At 31.2% G+C, this 16,396-nt stretch overlaps 1 protein-coding gene across 6 annotated transcripts in view; it reads right to left on the bottom strand.

Moving 5' to 3' along the window:
* Window positions 1-505: 505 nt before the first annotated feature.
* The window catches only part of LOC145328689 (uncharacterized), a 33,783-nt gene continuing 17,892 nt past the window's right edge, over window positions 506-16,396 (bottom strand). For 3 of the 6 annotated variants that reach the window (XM_080172475.1, XM_080172476.1, XM_080172481.1), the window contains exons 17-28: window positions 16,213-16,293; window positions 15,300-15,410; window positions 14,592-14,641; window positions 13,928-13,980; window positions 13,379-13,457; window positions 12,727-12,789; window positions 12,088-12,160; window positions 11,429-11,490; window positions 10,005-10,115; window positions 8,810-8,925; window positions 8,302-8,382; window positions 506-3,535 (exon numbers count right to left, since the gene is read on the bottom strand). In XM_080172475.1, coding sequence (XP_080028601.1) covers window positions 3,388-3,535; window positions 8,302-8,382; window positions 8,810-8,925; window positions 10,005-10,115; window positions 11,429-11,490; window positions 12,088-12,160; window positions 12,727-12,789; window positions 13,379-13,457; window positions 13,928-13,980; window positions 14,592-14,641; window positions 15,300-15,410; window positions 16,213-16,293 — 1,028 coding nt within the window. In that variant the 3' untranslated portion in view covers window positions 506-3,387. Of the gene's footprint in view, window positions 3,536-5,988; window positions 6,035-7,150; window positions 7,212-8,301; window positions 8,383-8,809; window positions 8,926-10,004; window positions 10,116-11,428; window positions 11,491-12,087; window positions 12,161-12,726; window positions 12,790-13,378; window positions 13,458-13,927; window positions 13,981-14,591; window positions 14,642-15,299; window positions 15,411-16,212; window positions 16,294-16,396 lie in introns of all 6 variants that reach the window. The other 3 variants (XM_080172480.1, XM_080172477.1, XM_080172478.1) reach the window with 3 other exon arrangements.

The following is a 16,396-nucleotide window of genomic DNA, read 5'->3' as shown; positions in this document are numbered from 1 at the left end:
TTTCTTAAATTTATTATATCATAAATTTAAATTTTCTTTTTTATGATTAGAAATTAAATACTTCATTTTAATGTAAATAGCAACATGAAATGAAAAAAATGAATTTGTTTTTAATAAAGTAAAATAATGGGTCTTATCGTTCTGGGCAATGAGAGTTTATTATGGATTATTGAAGCACTATGAGTTTTCAACGAATAGTCTTTGGAAAACTTGAGCTCGTTTATAGACATTTATTTCCTATATAGATCTGACATGGATCCTGAAGCAATTAAGCAGGCCGTTTTGTACAGGTTAAAAATTGGAAGATTTCATTAAATAAAATTTATCGCAAATATACTTAGTAAATAATTACTTTTTTAAAATTTTGCCCTAAGGTTTTGTGATTTTTAACTGAACCTTCATCGATTAAGGAGTTTAGAAAGATAAAATAACGGCTACTGCCTTCTGCAAACAAATTATAGAGTAGCTTCGCTTCTAAAAAAGCAACTACCAACAACAATTAAAATTTCTTTTACTGAAACTGTATTTATTATATAAAAAATTAAAATCAACATTAAAATTGTAAACAGTAAAGAAATAGTATTTAGAATTAGAATTTTAAGAGAATTTTAAATTGACAGCATCGCGATAAAAGTCCTTTGAAAATATTTACCTCCAACTATTTGGTTATCCCACCCGTTTGTTTTATGCTCCTTTAGTGGTTGCCTCTATAGTTTTATTCGATCGCGATGCTGTCAATATAAAATCCGCGCTTAAAATTGAAAACGGAATATTAGTTTCAGATTACCTAGAACATTACTGTGAACAACTGTCTATAAAAATAACTCGACACAAAAAGATATATATACATAATTATAATTTTCTTTTTTTTTTAGAGATTCTTATGTTATGAAATACAAATTATCATCATAGTAATCAACAATAAAATAATGGAGGGAGGAGGGCCAGGGGGCCGCAGTTTTGGCCAAGTTTTACTCTAAAACCTTTCTACTTCAGAAAAAGGTCATTTCTAAAATCATTAGAGATAACTGACTTAAAAACTATTTACTAAACAGAAGACTGTATTACAGAAAAAGTCCCGGGCTAGAAAAAACTGGTTAATCTTATGATTGTACATTTTTAATTTTTATATTCGTATAAAACTGGATAATGCTATACATAATTTTTCAGTATGGCTGATAACCGGTTCTAATCCAACGAATGTTAATTGGTTTCGAACCGATACTGAAAATAAAATTAAATGACAACAGGAGTATTCTTGCTTAACAACTATAAAGAAAAACTTTAGATTTTCATCAATGACAAAGGCATATATTTTACTTTTCATGAAATAGAGAAGAACAAGATTAGTTTTTTTTGTTATAAAACTTAAGGCTATGCAAAATACATTGAATAGGAGTAAAAGCTTCAAAAAACAAGCTCTAAATCCATAAGTCATATTAATTTAGCTGCATATTACGACTATGGCACAAAAATTGAATCTGTGTCAAAAAAGAATCAAATAGAAAAATATGATTAATACTGGCTTCTTAATGTATTATAGTACTACTTACTTTATTTACATTAAAGGAAACTCATACAGTATATGTAGATTGTAGATTACTAAAGCAAGAAAATGGCTAAGTACTACAACTAATTGTTAGCGATTACACCCCCTAGGGGCCTCTAGTGGCACTTGAGGGAATGGTTTGAAATGAATAAGCCGAAATTTCTTTTTTCAGCTTTTAAAAGGAAAAGTTGAAAATATTTGGTTGTTAGAGGGATGGTCTATCTTGGGAGAAAATAGATTCTCTAATCAAACAAGAAGCTTCACTGTAGAGTAGAACCTTATAGGAGCAGCGATTTGCAAGATCTTAATCTACAGACAGACATACATACTGTTAAGATAAACAATAATAAAGCAACAACATTGAAACTTTGTAAAAAAAAACTAATATAAGACTTTATTTTTAAAGCTACTGGCAAGTGGCAAGAATAAAATATATTTACAGGGTGTAAAATTTAAATTGTCACCGAAAAGTATAAATTTAAGATTCTATTTTGTGTTGTGCAGCTACATCTATTTAATCATAATGTAAGTCACCACTAGACAGCTAAAGTGTGGTGGGTGGAAAGGGGTTATGGCTTAAAAACAAGATCCAGTCATTTTAAAATCAAAAGCACCCTGTATTTTTCTGTATTGCTAACTTTAAAAGTTGACTATATATTTTGATTCTATAATGCCATCAATAATGATTGACATGTTAATGTTAATTAAGATCATTTTGATTAAGTTCAATTTTTTTGTTTGTTTTTTATTCAAATCCTGTTACTTATACACAAATAAGCTTGAAATAAAGATTAACCCGTTTTATTTCACATTTATGATATTTTTTTTTGTAACATTTCAGTCTAAGCTTTAAACACCAACTTTTAAAAAGGGGAGGGGCTTTTTTTCCTATTATAAAAGTTTATTGAATATCTGTAAAAAAAACCGCTGGGGAATTTAATTTTAGTTTCTGGGTAAGTTCAACCATTTAGAAACAAATATCAGTGGGGTGCAAAAAGGGGGTTGGTAAACCCACATAGAACGAGATATTAGGAAAAAAGCCCTCTACTTCTTTCATCCTTCTGAAGTTTTCACACATCCCTGTCCATGCCACTAACGAATACTATTATTAAATTTTTAAAAAATGAATATATCATTTATGTATTTTTTATTCTATAGGCATGACTTATGCTAATTTCCCCGTAGGTGTTTTTCTTTACTGTTGCACAATAGGTGGGTCGATTTTGGACGTTTTTATCAGAATACATGGCAGGAACTTGCACATGATTTTTATAAATATATTACACCTTCAGATGCTTTAAAATTTATCTAAAAACCGTTGGCTACCACACAAACAATTGTATAGGTAGCTATTTTTTGAATGGGAGTAAAAAATATTATTGAATCAGAACTATGACATCATAGTGCTCCCTGAAGTGGCATTGAAGAGTAGAATCAGGAACTTATGTCTGTTTCAAGATATGTAGTTCCTAGCCTTAGATGTGACTAAAAAACACCATTTTAACGTTTTTTTTTTGAGAATTCACTAACTTTTAGAGTATTTTTAGTCATTTCTAAGGCTAAGAACAAGATATTTTGAAACAGACAAAAGTTCCTCATTCTACTCCTCAAGGCCCTTTCAGGGAGCACCATGAAGCCATAGTTCTGATTTAATAAATATTTGACTCCTATTCAAATTGTATATGTGATAGCCAACGGTTTTTAAACTAAAGATGAATTATAAATTATTCGTAGGTTTATTATACCTTATAAAAATGATGTGCAAGTTCCCTCTATGGTCTCAGATAAAAATGTCCAAAATCAACCAACCTTAGTTAACAAAGATCTTTCTTCCATCTTTAATATCGCGTTAGCGTTGTTGTTGAAGTAGCTGATGTCATACTATTCAAATCCTCATTCATGGTCAAAGTTTCAATGTTGTTGCCACCGCCACTGTTTGTTGAGTCTGGCCGAGTCAGCAGTTCACTCACTCTCTGCCTCAGTGACCTGAACATGGGTGAAGTATACAGAAGCTGCGCTACAAACATTTAGATAAAGATAAACAGTGCTTGGCAATCATCTCAAAAAAAGCATTTTATAAAGAGGGAAGTCATTTTCTAGTAAATCCCGTAAAGGTGTGTGTTATAAGGCCTAAAAATAGTAGTAGAACGATAAGGTGATCTATATAGTGGTATTCCCTATTGAATAGAACAATAGGGAAATTTTTTTTTTTTTTGATAACCGTACCTGGAATAACTATCATAAGAAATTTCTATCAAACGCTTTGTTTGGCTCAAACTGACAAAAATTAAAAAAATATATAATTATAGTAATAATGTTTTCTATACTCTATAGGTACAAGGTAAAGGTTAAGAACAATCTATACCATTAAATAAAGGAAGAAGCCATTCTTTACAGGTTGTACAAGCAGTGAACATTAAAATGAAACTTTATCAAATCATTAATACAATGACTTAGTGAAACAAACCAACACAACAAGTTACATACAGACAATTTTGAAAACATTCAGATATACAATCTATATAAGAAGGTAAGAGATTCAAAGTGGAGGTTGCATGTCATATTCTTTCTTTGCTTGTTGTGTAGTATGTCATTTTTAGTTTCAAATCCTATTTTAAAGCCAGAATATTTTTTTTATAATAAAGATTGACCAAAATATAGTTAAAACAACTTAGTTTTTTGATAATGAAAGTTTAATTTACAGAAAAAAATGTTCTAAAATGTAGTTGTTCGCTGTAGTGAAATTGAAATGAAACAATGCACATTGAAACCTTCTACTTCAAAGCAAACAAACATGAAATTCCACAAACATAAAACTAATTTTTGTCACCTTGAATAAATCAACCTGTAAAGAATAGCTTCTTCCTTTGTTTAATGGTATAGATTGTTCTTAACCTTTACCTTGTACCTATAGAAAACATTATCAACAAAAAAAAAAATTTCCCTATTGTTCTATTCAATAGGGAATACAAATATATAGAGCACCTTATCGTTCTACTACTATTTTTAGGCCTTATAACACACACCTTTACGGGATTTACTAGAAAATGACTTCCCTCTTGGCAATTGAAGTATTCCCATACACCCATGAGTTTTTTAATGTGAACTTCAACCTTTTGTAGCTGGTCAATATGAATTTAAACGTCATTGTCCTATTAATATTTGAATATTCAATAAGAAAGGTGAAGGAGTTGATAAAATAAGTAATACCAACAAATTTGGACATGCATAAATGTATATAATATTTTGAAGAAAATGTATCAAAATATATCAATATTATGTAAAAAAATAATTAAGATATTTCACCTAACATGCAAACAGTAGAGTTAGACCTACTTTAACATGCAAAGAGTACAATAACACTTTACTTTACTAGTGGCAGAAAATACATGCATAAAATTATCTTTCTAAATGCCAATGAAACATGTTTTAAGTCTGTTCCATGGATATATCATAATTTTTTTTATTTGCATTGCAGTTACAAAAGCTCTACATCAAGAAATCAAAAGGCTTTGTTTGTACCTATGTTTTTAGAATATAAATACTGGGGTATAGTCCTTTCCACGACATCCCTCCATAAGGAGCGATTCTTCGTATTTTTAAAATGGCTTTTTATAGGTTATTTTAGGTTAGGTTAGGTTATATTGTGTTAGGTAATTGGCCCCACAGGGTTAGAGCCCCCCGCAGGGGCTAGAAATAGGAGAAAAGCTACTGTGAAAAATACGAAGAATCGCTCCTTATGGAGGGATGTCGTGGAAAGGACTATACCCAAATACTGTTATAGGTTAATCAATATATAGGTTAATTTAAAACAATAAAATATCGATTAATAAAACATAAAATTCAATATTTGTTTTAATTAACAGAAGAAAAAAGGTTTAAAATAATTTTAAAGGCATTATATAATCTTAATTCAATGCTAAAAATAGTTCATAATTAAAGCTTGGTTAAACATTAAAACAGTCACAAGATTTCAAAGGTCAAAATTAATAGGGTGCAAAAACGTAGAATGACAAAGACAACACAAAACATGTTTCTGCAAAATATGTACAGGTAATAATTGCAGAATATTGGCAAATAAGATTGCAATAACAAACTAGAAATCTAATATAAAATACATTTTTTCAAGTCTATTAGGGTCCAACAGTACTTGGAAGATAAGGAAAGAAACCCAATTTATTTAAAAATAAAAGTGAGTAAAATGGCATTCAAAAATAGTTAGAAGATTTTCTGTCCAATCAAAATATTAATTTGATATTTATGGAAAATCCGGGTTTCCTCCCATTATTCCCAAACTAGACAAAACATTTTCATTAATATTTCTAGCAAGCAATATGTTTGTGTTGGTGTATATGTAAATGTAAAAGTGTATGTGACAACAGCACTAGTGACAACTAGCACAAGGTCTATGTAAATCACTCTTCTGCAATCAGAGTTACCGTTGCTTCCATCCCAGTCATTTCTTGGTCGTTGCGGTCATTGAGACTGAAAGAGAACAGTTTAACATTTCCATCCAATCACAAAGCTACTACATGTTACATCATTGTAATCTCATGTATTGAGATGTGTTACAGCCAAATAGAGACAAGGAAAGGTTCAAATACCTTGTACAAAAACTTGATAAGTAGTTCATTATCAGATATCATACTGGATTCCTTGTCATGGCTTACTCACTTACATTAGACTGAGTTTAGCAGGTATCCTACTGTAATTCAGACTAATGAATTAATTTAAAGTGAGTATTGATGTGAACACGCCCAAAAGTATCTTCATTACTGATATCAAGTTTACAGGTCAATCAACAAGTAAACTACACATCAAGATTATTTTTATTTTAGATACTCTTAATCAGTAAACTCAAGGCTGATCATAAAATTCTTCAATTATTATTCTCTTCTAAATATATCATAAACAATTAATAAAATGATTTAGTTTAATTTACAATTTTTATATTTTGATCAAACAATTTCCTGTAACTTTTATACAAATTAACTGAACATCATATTAATAATTATCTTTTTATAAATACCATCTCCTACATGCACCTTGCACAATGCATAAAATATTAAAGTTAAAGAGATTAAAGAGGGGCATAACTGTATTTCTACAGAACATTGACCACTTGATGCAACCTCATTAGTGCTAAGATTGTCAAAATTTTCGAGTGTATTAAAATTATATATATTACACTTAATGTTTTATCTGCCAACGCATGTGTATTGTACATTATGATGTATACCCAAAGCCTGCACCTAACACAACTGCCTTGAACAAAATAAAAGTTTTTTTGGAGTAGCAAAAAATTAAAGCAGTTACTCTTAGAATCATTAGGTCTTCTTCTTTCTTAAATATTTGTCCAATGATGCCTAAATAAGCATGGTTAGGGGATTGTAAAGTCAACTGGTATCCTTTTTTATTAAACCACATTATCTTTTGGTGGCTCAAGAACTTTGGGTTCATCTTAAAAAATTCTATTGATTGCTCCAAAACTGTTGTGCCTAAACCATAATCTTAATCTACAGAACAGGTTATTTTGTTTATTGTCATTGTCTGGTACTCAACAAAACCAATAATTTGTCCAAGACAGATGTGCAGACTTACCATTTCATCCAAGTCAAAAATTTCACTTTTACTGGCCTGAAATCCAGCACCTGATCTCCAGCTAAAATTAACATAGAGTAGATGTCCTGCTAGAAATTAAACCTGGAAATTCGTTTCTCAATTAGGTAAAAATTAAATCATTTTTAAGAATTCAAAGTATCAAATACAAACAGGTATAAAAACATTTTACTTTTGACTTCATCCAATCAATAAGAGTTAAAATAAGAAAATATCAAAAATGAAATTTGATAATTTATCTCAAAGTATCCAGTCCTATCAAACAGGAGATTTGGTAGGGGGTCTTTTTGAATTTGGTAAAAAATAGACTTGTACAAAGTAATTAAGTTCTCATATAGTTATTCACTAAATAATCTGCTGGATTTTTATTTATACTAATTGTATCATAGTTTAAAGACTCTTATCTATTAATCATTTTAGCAACCCCATCTATGCTATACAGCTATTATTTCAAAATAGGAAACATTTTTTAATGATGAAATTGAATGAAATGGTAAGGCCATGCATAAAATATAATAGATTAACCTGAACTAAATCATTGGAAATTAATATTTTCTTTTAAAAAATCGATGATAACGGTAAAACGGCTGGCCGCAAAGCCTTGCAGCACCATTGGAACCGATGGAAGCTTGCATGCAATTTAGCATAAATAGCCAAGACCCAAAAAATTGCATAGGAAAAGCGCGTAAATTGAAAATACGCATAAAATTGGGTCTATATCATTAAAAGTTGCGGGGAAAATACCTTCAAATTGTCTATTCATTCTTTTGAAACTATATTATGCACATGATTTCGAATTTATTCCTAGATAAATAACAATTTTCTACCCTTACACCACTTAAATAACATGCGCAGGACGAAAGACTTAAACCTTAACATTTTAACTAATAGAACATAACAGACATACATTGTAGACCGAAGTATTATCATGTTTTGACGTGAGTAAGGCAGGTGTCCTTCTTTAAATCTACGCCAATGAATAATAAAATCTGCATTTTTGGGGCATTCAAAATAAAAGGAAAAATACATCTTTGTAAAATTTTCGAACTGGAGTATTGATTGCATCAATGCCCAATTATTTGATTTGTTTCTTTTGTTTATGATTCATCAGACAAACAAATTGAAAAGGTTACCTTCTAATTGGGGGTTTGGAGCAGACTAACACCAAAAATATTATAACTCCATAGAAGGCATTTGGTAAGTCCAACACAAATCTAAATTAGTTTCATAATAATTATAATCATGTTTGTTCAATTCCCACAAGGAAAAATTAAAAACCCGTATATTTGATACTTATATTAGGGCTGTGTTAGGAAGAGCCATCTAGAGAATAAAAATCAGTCTTTAGAATTTGAAAGGAGGAGGTGTATGGTCCTTTTGTAGGTTTAAGGGATACTATATTTGCTAAATATATCTAATTTTAAATGATATTATGAAACAAACGGTATCAAATGCCTTTTTAATGTCTAAAGCACACTATTTTCAAAAAAATATCTGAATTTCTTATTGTATTGGAAAGGAAATTGTATCAAAATCTTTTAACTTTTGTAGGAAATATGTTTACAAAATTTTTTTTAGAGCAATTAGAATTTGAAGACATACAGAATATTTATAGAGTTGTGGCGCTACTCCATATTATACCTGATAGGGCAGGTATCATTGATGCCATGTTCTGCAGCTATAGCAGAAGTAACAATCTCTAGAATCCAAACACATAACATGTACACAAACAATTTTATCAGAATCAAAAAGTTTTCCTGAAATAAATATATTCATATTAAATCAATATTTTGATTGGTTGGTTTTTAATTAGCTATGTTCAAACACTTCAACCAAAAAATTTTATATAAAGAAGTGGGAATATATTTCCTCTAGTCGTATTCATTCGAATCCGGTGGATAGGAACCGGTTTTCATCCATACGAAAAAACTATGTCTAGCATTGTATTATATCCAGCTTTCTACGAATATAAAAATTAAAAATGTACAATCATAAGATTAAAACCAGTTTTTTAAGCCCGTGCCTTCGGCACCTCGGGGATAAAAAAATGGTTTTTATCTTATAATTGTACATTCTATATCCGCGGAAAGCTGTTTAAAATACGATGCGAGAAATAACTATTCTATCATCAGTGCGGATGCACAGCAATTTATTGTCCATTGTATTATCTTATGAAAACATGAAGAAAAGATTATAAATAGACAAAAAGTAGATAAACAGATCAAGAATCAAGGGAATCATCATTCTAGAAATTTTAAAGTCAATAAAAAGTAGTAAAGAAAAACTACATTTTCACAAGTAGACAAACAGAATACATTAAAGAGTAGATCCTCATAACTCATTAAGAATAGAAATCTTTGGTTCAAATCAACTCCAAGTGTAACACACATGAGATAATTAAAACCTTCCTCAGCCGTATTGTTATTAGGTTATATTCATAAGATTAGATAAATATGGGACAACTGCCATACTAGGGCAAGTGCTATGTAATGAATAAATAACTTTATCCAGCTAAATATTAGGATCTAGCATTTTATGTTAAACTAGCGGCTACAACCCTAGAGGCATCTAGCGGAACGTAAAATATTTTTTTTAAACTTAAGTTAAGATCCCTCAAAATAGTTATAAACCTTCCCAAGACATGAAAAGCTATCCTGTAAAGGAGTATAATATCGGTTCAGCGTTTAGCGAGATCCTGCAGTACAGACAGATAATCTGTTACTTTATTATAAGAATTACCCATATAATATCAGGAATTCAAGGTATACTAGCATCATTTCTTCACCTTCTACGGTTGTTTCTCATTCCTATACCTGTCAACCCAAAAACAAACTACCTTATGATAATTTTCATGGCCAGTTCTAGCTTCCTGTCTTGTTTTCAAAATATAAACTGTTGTCTTGACAAACATGCCAACATTTGCCAACAGGATTATCAGCTGGTACAACTGAAATTATTTTTAGGTTAAATACGTTTTTAACAGACTTTTAGAGGTGGTTTCCCCTTATTATTTTTTTTGGATCCAAATAGAAAATATGAAGTGGAGGATGGGGGATATCCCTAGCAAATTTAAGATGATAGATACATTCACCCAACCCTACACCCTAATTTAGAAGGGTCTACAGGTTCCTGAAATAGCCAAGGGGGAGTCAAGTTATAATAATCACACCACCTTGAAATTCTTGAATCTAATAACAACTCTCTTGTTGCAAAATCTTGTGCACGTCACTGTACTGTGCGTTCACATATCATAATGTGTTTTATTCATTTTAAACTTTAAACGACGAGTTACTTCAAGCTGGAGAAGACAAGATATTTTATTCTCATTGTGATAATATAAATGTAGTTAGCTTCAATATTCCCTCTATCAAGAGTCATGTTTCTTTCCAGACAAATAGTGGTCCGGGTATAGTGCCTCTGGGGTTTAAGTCAGATCTTAATCATCCTGAACTGGAGACGGGCCTGGGCGCGCAGCTGCTACCTTACCGCGTCCGCCCTCGACACTTGGAGGTTCATTCTGACCAACAGACACAACTAGATCAGGTGAGACCTTGTCTTACTTTCGGTGCTTTACGCATGGAAAAAAATGCTCTTGTTTTGCTATTAGTATTAAAGGGTGTTAAAAAAATAACCGATCGCTCACAATTTGAACCACCATAAGTACTTCAAATCTTGGAGATAGACCCCACAATGTTTAAAGTTTTTGATGGGGCATGTAAAACCCTTTCTTTAGACACCTTAACAAGGTTTCTAACTCAATCTATGCCAATTTGACATAAAAAAGACATTCCCATCCAACTTTGAGGCATGACGGCTCTGTCTATTCCTAGTTCTTGATGATTGTCAGGTCTTTCTTTTTTGATGCCAAATTGGCTAAGATTGTGTTAGAAACCTTGTTAAGGTGTCTAGAGAAAGGTCTATACATGCCCCATCAAATACTCCAAACATTATGGGGTCTATCTACAAGATTTTAAGTACTTATGGTTGTTCAAATTGTGAGCGATTGGTTTTTAAAAAGATAAATTTGTAATAAAATATGCACTTTCGGCGTAGGGCAAATTTCTCTGCAAGGGCTAGGTCTTAAGCTCTAGGGCTCTGGAAAGGTGAGTAGATTTAAAACTTCAATATTGTTTTCTCATTGTCATTGCTTAGGCATGAATTGTATTATTTTTTATTAGTTTTGGACCAAAACTGTAAGGTTTATATTGAAAAAAGTGAAGCAATTGGTTTTTATTTTAACACCCTTTATAAAGTTTATACCTGAACATAAAGAAATTCTGGAGTAGAGAAATAGCTTGGTCGTGGACCAGTCTGCTGGTACCCTACAATATATTTATGAACCAAAGTTTAAGAAGTAAAAAAATAATCCTTATGTACTTATTGAATGTTTACTTATATATTAATCTAATATTGTCTGATGACAAATAACAGGAATTTAATCAAAATCAATTAAAAGTTCCATTGTTTTAAGTCAACAAATGAGAGAGCATGTTTATAAATCTTTGTGTATCTGTGTAATTTACATTCCAATGTCCGATAACTACCTGATAAGGACCACAAACTTTTGGAAAGAAAAAGAACCCCATATTTTTACGATTATATTAAGTTCTGTAGGTTAAATATAGGTTGGAAAAGCTTAATAGGGATAGATCCCTGGAAGATAAAGGGGAACATCATCACCTGTTATTGCTGCGTTATTCATAAGTAGCAACTACACCCCTAGAGGCCCTTAAGTTGGGTAGGAAGATAGGAGTCGACCCCCATCTTATTCTCAATTTTAGTTTTTAAAGGAAAATGTAAATTTTTTAGCAGGGGAATTATTTCTAGAGACTTTTCAGTACAGACAGACACACTCAAAAGACAGAAAGACATCATGTGGCTTCTATATAAGGATTAAACAAAATAATGTTTATTCTTACCAAGATAGCAGCTAAAGAGACCCATTTCTGGATACGAGTGTGGATCAAAGTGTGGATAATCTTTCGGGTAAAACTAAAAATATACATTAAATTCTTCTATTGAGAGAGTGGTAGCTTTCGCAGAGTTCTGTAATGGTGCGTGTTCTAAGACTTTAAAACAAAGGTAGAATGCTAATATTCACTATATAGCTTTCTTTTTTATTGAAAACAAATATTGACAAGAAAATTTATTCAAAAATTAACAGTAGGTACCTGAATACCTATTCATAAAAAAATCGCCAATTTTTCGTCAAATGCTCTGTTTAGTCAAACTGTCAAAAAATTCATTTTTAACATAGTACCTATAGCAAAATTAGAGCAGATTTTTTGGATATTATATGCATTTCCTTTAGTTTAGACTAAAGCATTTATGGATATTTAAAATTCTACTTTTAAAAATCTAACTTATTAGGTAGTAACATTTACATGTTTTTTTTTTGTGCGCGGGCACGTTAAATGGCAGGGTTTCAAAACAGAATTCTTTATATTTTTTTATTTAATTTATTTTAAAAAAGGAAAAATTATGAGCATTTGATAATTTTACAGTTTAAATAAAAATAATTAAAATTATTTATCAACTGTAATAATAATTCTATTTACCTCTTTATATTTTCTGACTTCATCAACAATTACAGTAATAATACAGATCAATAGAGGCGTTCCCTAGAAATAAATGTTCACAATTTTAAGACCTGTTCATATGATATGGCATTTTTATTTTTATTTTCTTATCAACGTACGCGTCGCTTCTAAATATTTCACATTTTAGGTTCAAAGGTCATTTCTTCAAAATGAAAATAGCTAAAACGATTTAAGGGATTAGACAATGCACGGTAAATTGATGTAAACTATACATCCTCAATAACGACAAACAAAAAAAGTTAAGTATACATTTTTTAATTCCAATTAATTTATCAAAGACGAATGAGTAAATTAATGGGCGCAATATAAAAAAGGAATCCTAAGACGGTGAGGCAAAATGTTTTAAGCGATGTATCTCGACAGTTAAGTGTTAAGCGTTTTCTGAGATTTGCGTTTTTTGAGATAGGCTTTTATTGAGATGGGCTTTTTTTGATATAGGCGTTTTTTGAGATGACCCAAGTGAAAAGTGAATTTTAGCTAGGTATTCAACGACATAAATGAATCAATTTTCGCTTTATTTCCAAATAATATTCTGTTTGTCAATGTTCGTTTGTCCGTCTGATTAGTTGAGCCCCGCTTTTATGGATGTTGTCCTCCTTGTTTAATTTACCTGGGCATAAACAAAGAGTGCTATAAACAGTTTCTTACTTCCCGACACAGTCCTGGGGCTCAGCCGTTCTAGCCCAACACTAAAATTATAATAAGATTAGTTTTATTCAGAGTTCTAAAGGGACAAGGCCAATAAATTGATGTACAATGTACATCCCCAATAATGATATGCAATATAAACCCTTCTTTAGTGGAAAAGCTTGTCTACTTATCTGTTCTGTTTACTTTAGATTATTGTTTTATTAATCAGCTTCGCTATTGACAGAAGATGTCATCCTTGATCTAAGAAAACTCTAATAGTTATTTATCGCATTGTATTTTAAACAGCTTTATTAAATTTAAATTTAATTATAAATTTAAGACCAGTTTTGTTAGGTACAAGCAAATCAAAATTGAAAAAATTGAAGAAAAATATTTTTGAGAGGATAACGCCCATTTTTATATTCGTATAAAACTGGCTATAAAAAGATGATATGTCAGTATGGATGAGAACCGGTTCTAATCCAGCAAATATTAATCGGTTTCGAAGTTATATTGGAAAAATACTTACAAGAAAAAGAAAGCCATGGCAGAGATCCAGAAAAAGAAACCCAGATTGAAATACTGAAACAAAAAAAAATTATGAATTAAAGGAGAGTTTGTCAGGGAGGGAGGTGTTTTAATCACTTATTGTTATTGTAATCTACACAAAGGGTAATTTTGTGCATCATCATTGAGGACGTACATAAATTTATCGGCAATTGTCTTATCAAATATGGGAGTTTGTACATTAAACAGTGAGCTCTAAAGCTTTAAGGCTATAAAACTTGTTAAGTGGGCCAGGCTAAGAACTTAAAAACTTGGAATATTTTAATTAGGCCGCTCAGCTGCTCACCTCTAGCCGCTAAACTACCGCCAGAAAAAGTTTTACAGGTATACTCACAAAGTTTTACTATGTGTGAGTTGGATATATATGATTAGTATCTAAAACTGTCGAGCTGCTAACTCGCAGCTACAATATCATATAGCTGCAACTCACCCGCCTCAGGCTTCTATTTCAAGATAGGTAAGGCAGGCATAAAAAATGCCTCTTGGGTCAGTTTTTCATAGATCTTTAATACAAATTTAACCTCTAATCCAGGTTTTTGTTATGGAAAAGCTGAGTTACAAGGGTTACAGAGTGAGAGAGACTAAGCTTTATAAAACAAGCTTTACACGCAACATGATGATAATACCTGTTGGAAATAGCCAAGAGCGATGCAACCTCCTGAGCCTCTTTCAACATCTATAGAAATATGGTTAAATTATTTTATTCAATCTTATTCTAAAATTTCAATGTTGTGAATGTTTTGTTTATAAATACTGGTTAACTGGAATTATGACAGTATTGACATTACATTTCAAGTCTATTTTAATTAGCATCCGAGAAAATCACATTTCTCCATAGCATTACATATTTGCTGACTGACAAACAAAGTGATTTATCGAGTAGCCTTACTACTAAAATAAATGAGCTCATAGATAAAAAATTCATTTTAATTATAGAAAAGCCTTTCCCTGCTTGAAACCTAAACCTAGATGAAAGCTAGGCCTCTACGGGTGGCATAAACTTGCAGTTTTAAACCCTTAACTTGACTAAATCCACCTTATCTAATGGCCATTTTTAAAGGGAGGAGTAGGTTGTGCTAAAAATCCGTGAAAGTGTGAGTTTTAAGGCTTAGAAATAGTAGTAGAACGGCAATATTCACTAAATATGTGTATTTCTTATTGAAAAGAACTATAGACAAAATTTATTTTTTAAAGTTAACTTAAATTTTTAGCGTTCTACTACTCTTTTTAGCTTAAAACTCACAACCTTTGTCAATTTCTTATCTTGGCAGTTCAAAATACTTCAATTAGACACGAAATGTAGAAAAGCATTACTTTAAGAAGAAAGAACTTACGTCCAAGCCTATCAATGACAATAAAAATGAAGTATAATAGAATATTTGTGAGGTACATCATGCTGATCTTTCCAAAAGTTGAATCTCTCAGCTGGGGCTCGATCAGATGGGCTGTTAATGTTAATCATCTTTGTGTGAATTTAAATGAAATTTATATAAATGGGGGGGAAGGGGGGCCTTTAAAAGTTTTTGCAAGTAGAGATGTTTCTGTTGGAACCAGAAAGCAATTTGAACTTCAGCTTTTAATTGTGCAAAGTTGTCATTAGAAATGTATCCAACTGCAAAATCCGCGGCTTATTTGTACTTTTTGTTTATAGGAAGGGGTGGCGTTGAATTATATTGCTTTGTCATTTGGTGAGAGTTTTCCTAAAACTAAATTTTTATCAATCAAGAGGGTAAATTTCCATAGGGGAGGGTGATATTTCCCTTTTTTTTGTGGTGATTAATAAAGTGGAAAATACCAGGGAGGGAGGAGACATTGGGTTATTTCTTCACTAGACCCAAAGTTTTTTAATAAGGGTTTCTTATTCGTTGGCCTAAGAACTTTGGGGACTTTTTATAAATGAGTGTCCAAGCGCTTCAACCACTATATGTAATCTTTAGGAAGGGTAATTTGAAAAAACCTTATTTTATCGATAATCAATATTTCCAGTATGGCTTCGAAACCGATTAATATACGGTGGATAAGAACCGGTTCTCAGCCACACTGATAAATCATGTAACGTATCCTATCATATCCAGTTTTCTAGAAATATAAAAATGTTCAATCATAATATTAAAACTAATTGTGTTAGCCAGTGCCTTCGGTATCTCAGAGCTAACAAAATCTTAAAATTGTACTTTTTTTACATAAATCCGCGGAAAGCTGTTTTATAGGATGAGATAATTAACTATTAAACAAGATGATTAAAACCTATGATGGCACCAATAAGGAATATGATGGAAACAAAGAATGCAATATTGAACACTGTCCACCTTGCATTCTCACATGCATCTGAATCAAATTAATATATCAGTAACAGATCTATAGAATAGATGTATATACAGATAACTACCTCCCTCCCTTTTCTAATGACCTTTTTCGTCTGCTAGCAAAT

The sequence above is a fragment of the Acartia tonsa genome, chromosome 9, assembly GCF_053477335.1.
Source record: "Acartia tonsa isolate MP-2025a chromosome 9, ASM5347733v1, whole genome shotgun sequence".
Classification (NCBI taxonomy): domain Eukaryota; kingdom Metazoa; phylum Arthropoda; class Copepoda; order Calanoida; family Acartiidae; genus Acartia; species Acartia tonsa.
Note: the sequence above shows the minus strand (reverse complement) of the source record. Positions and strands in the feature narration are given on the sequence as shown.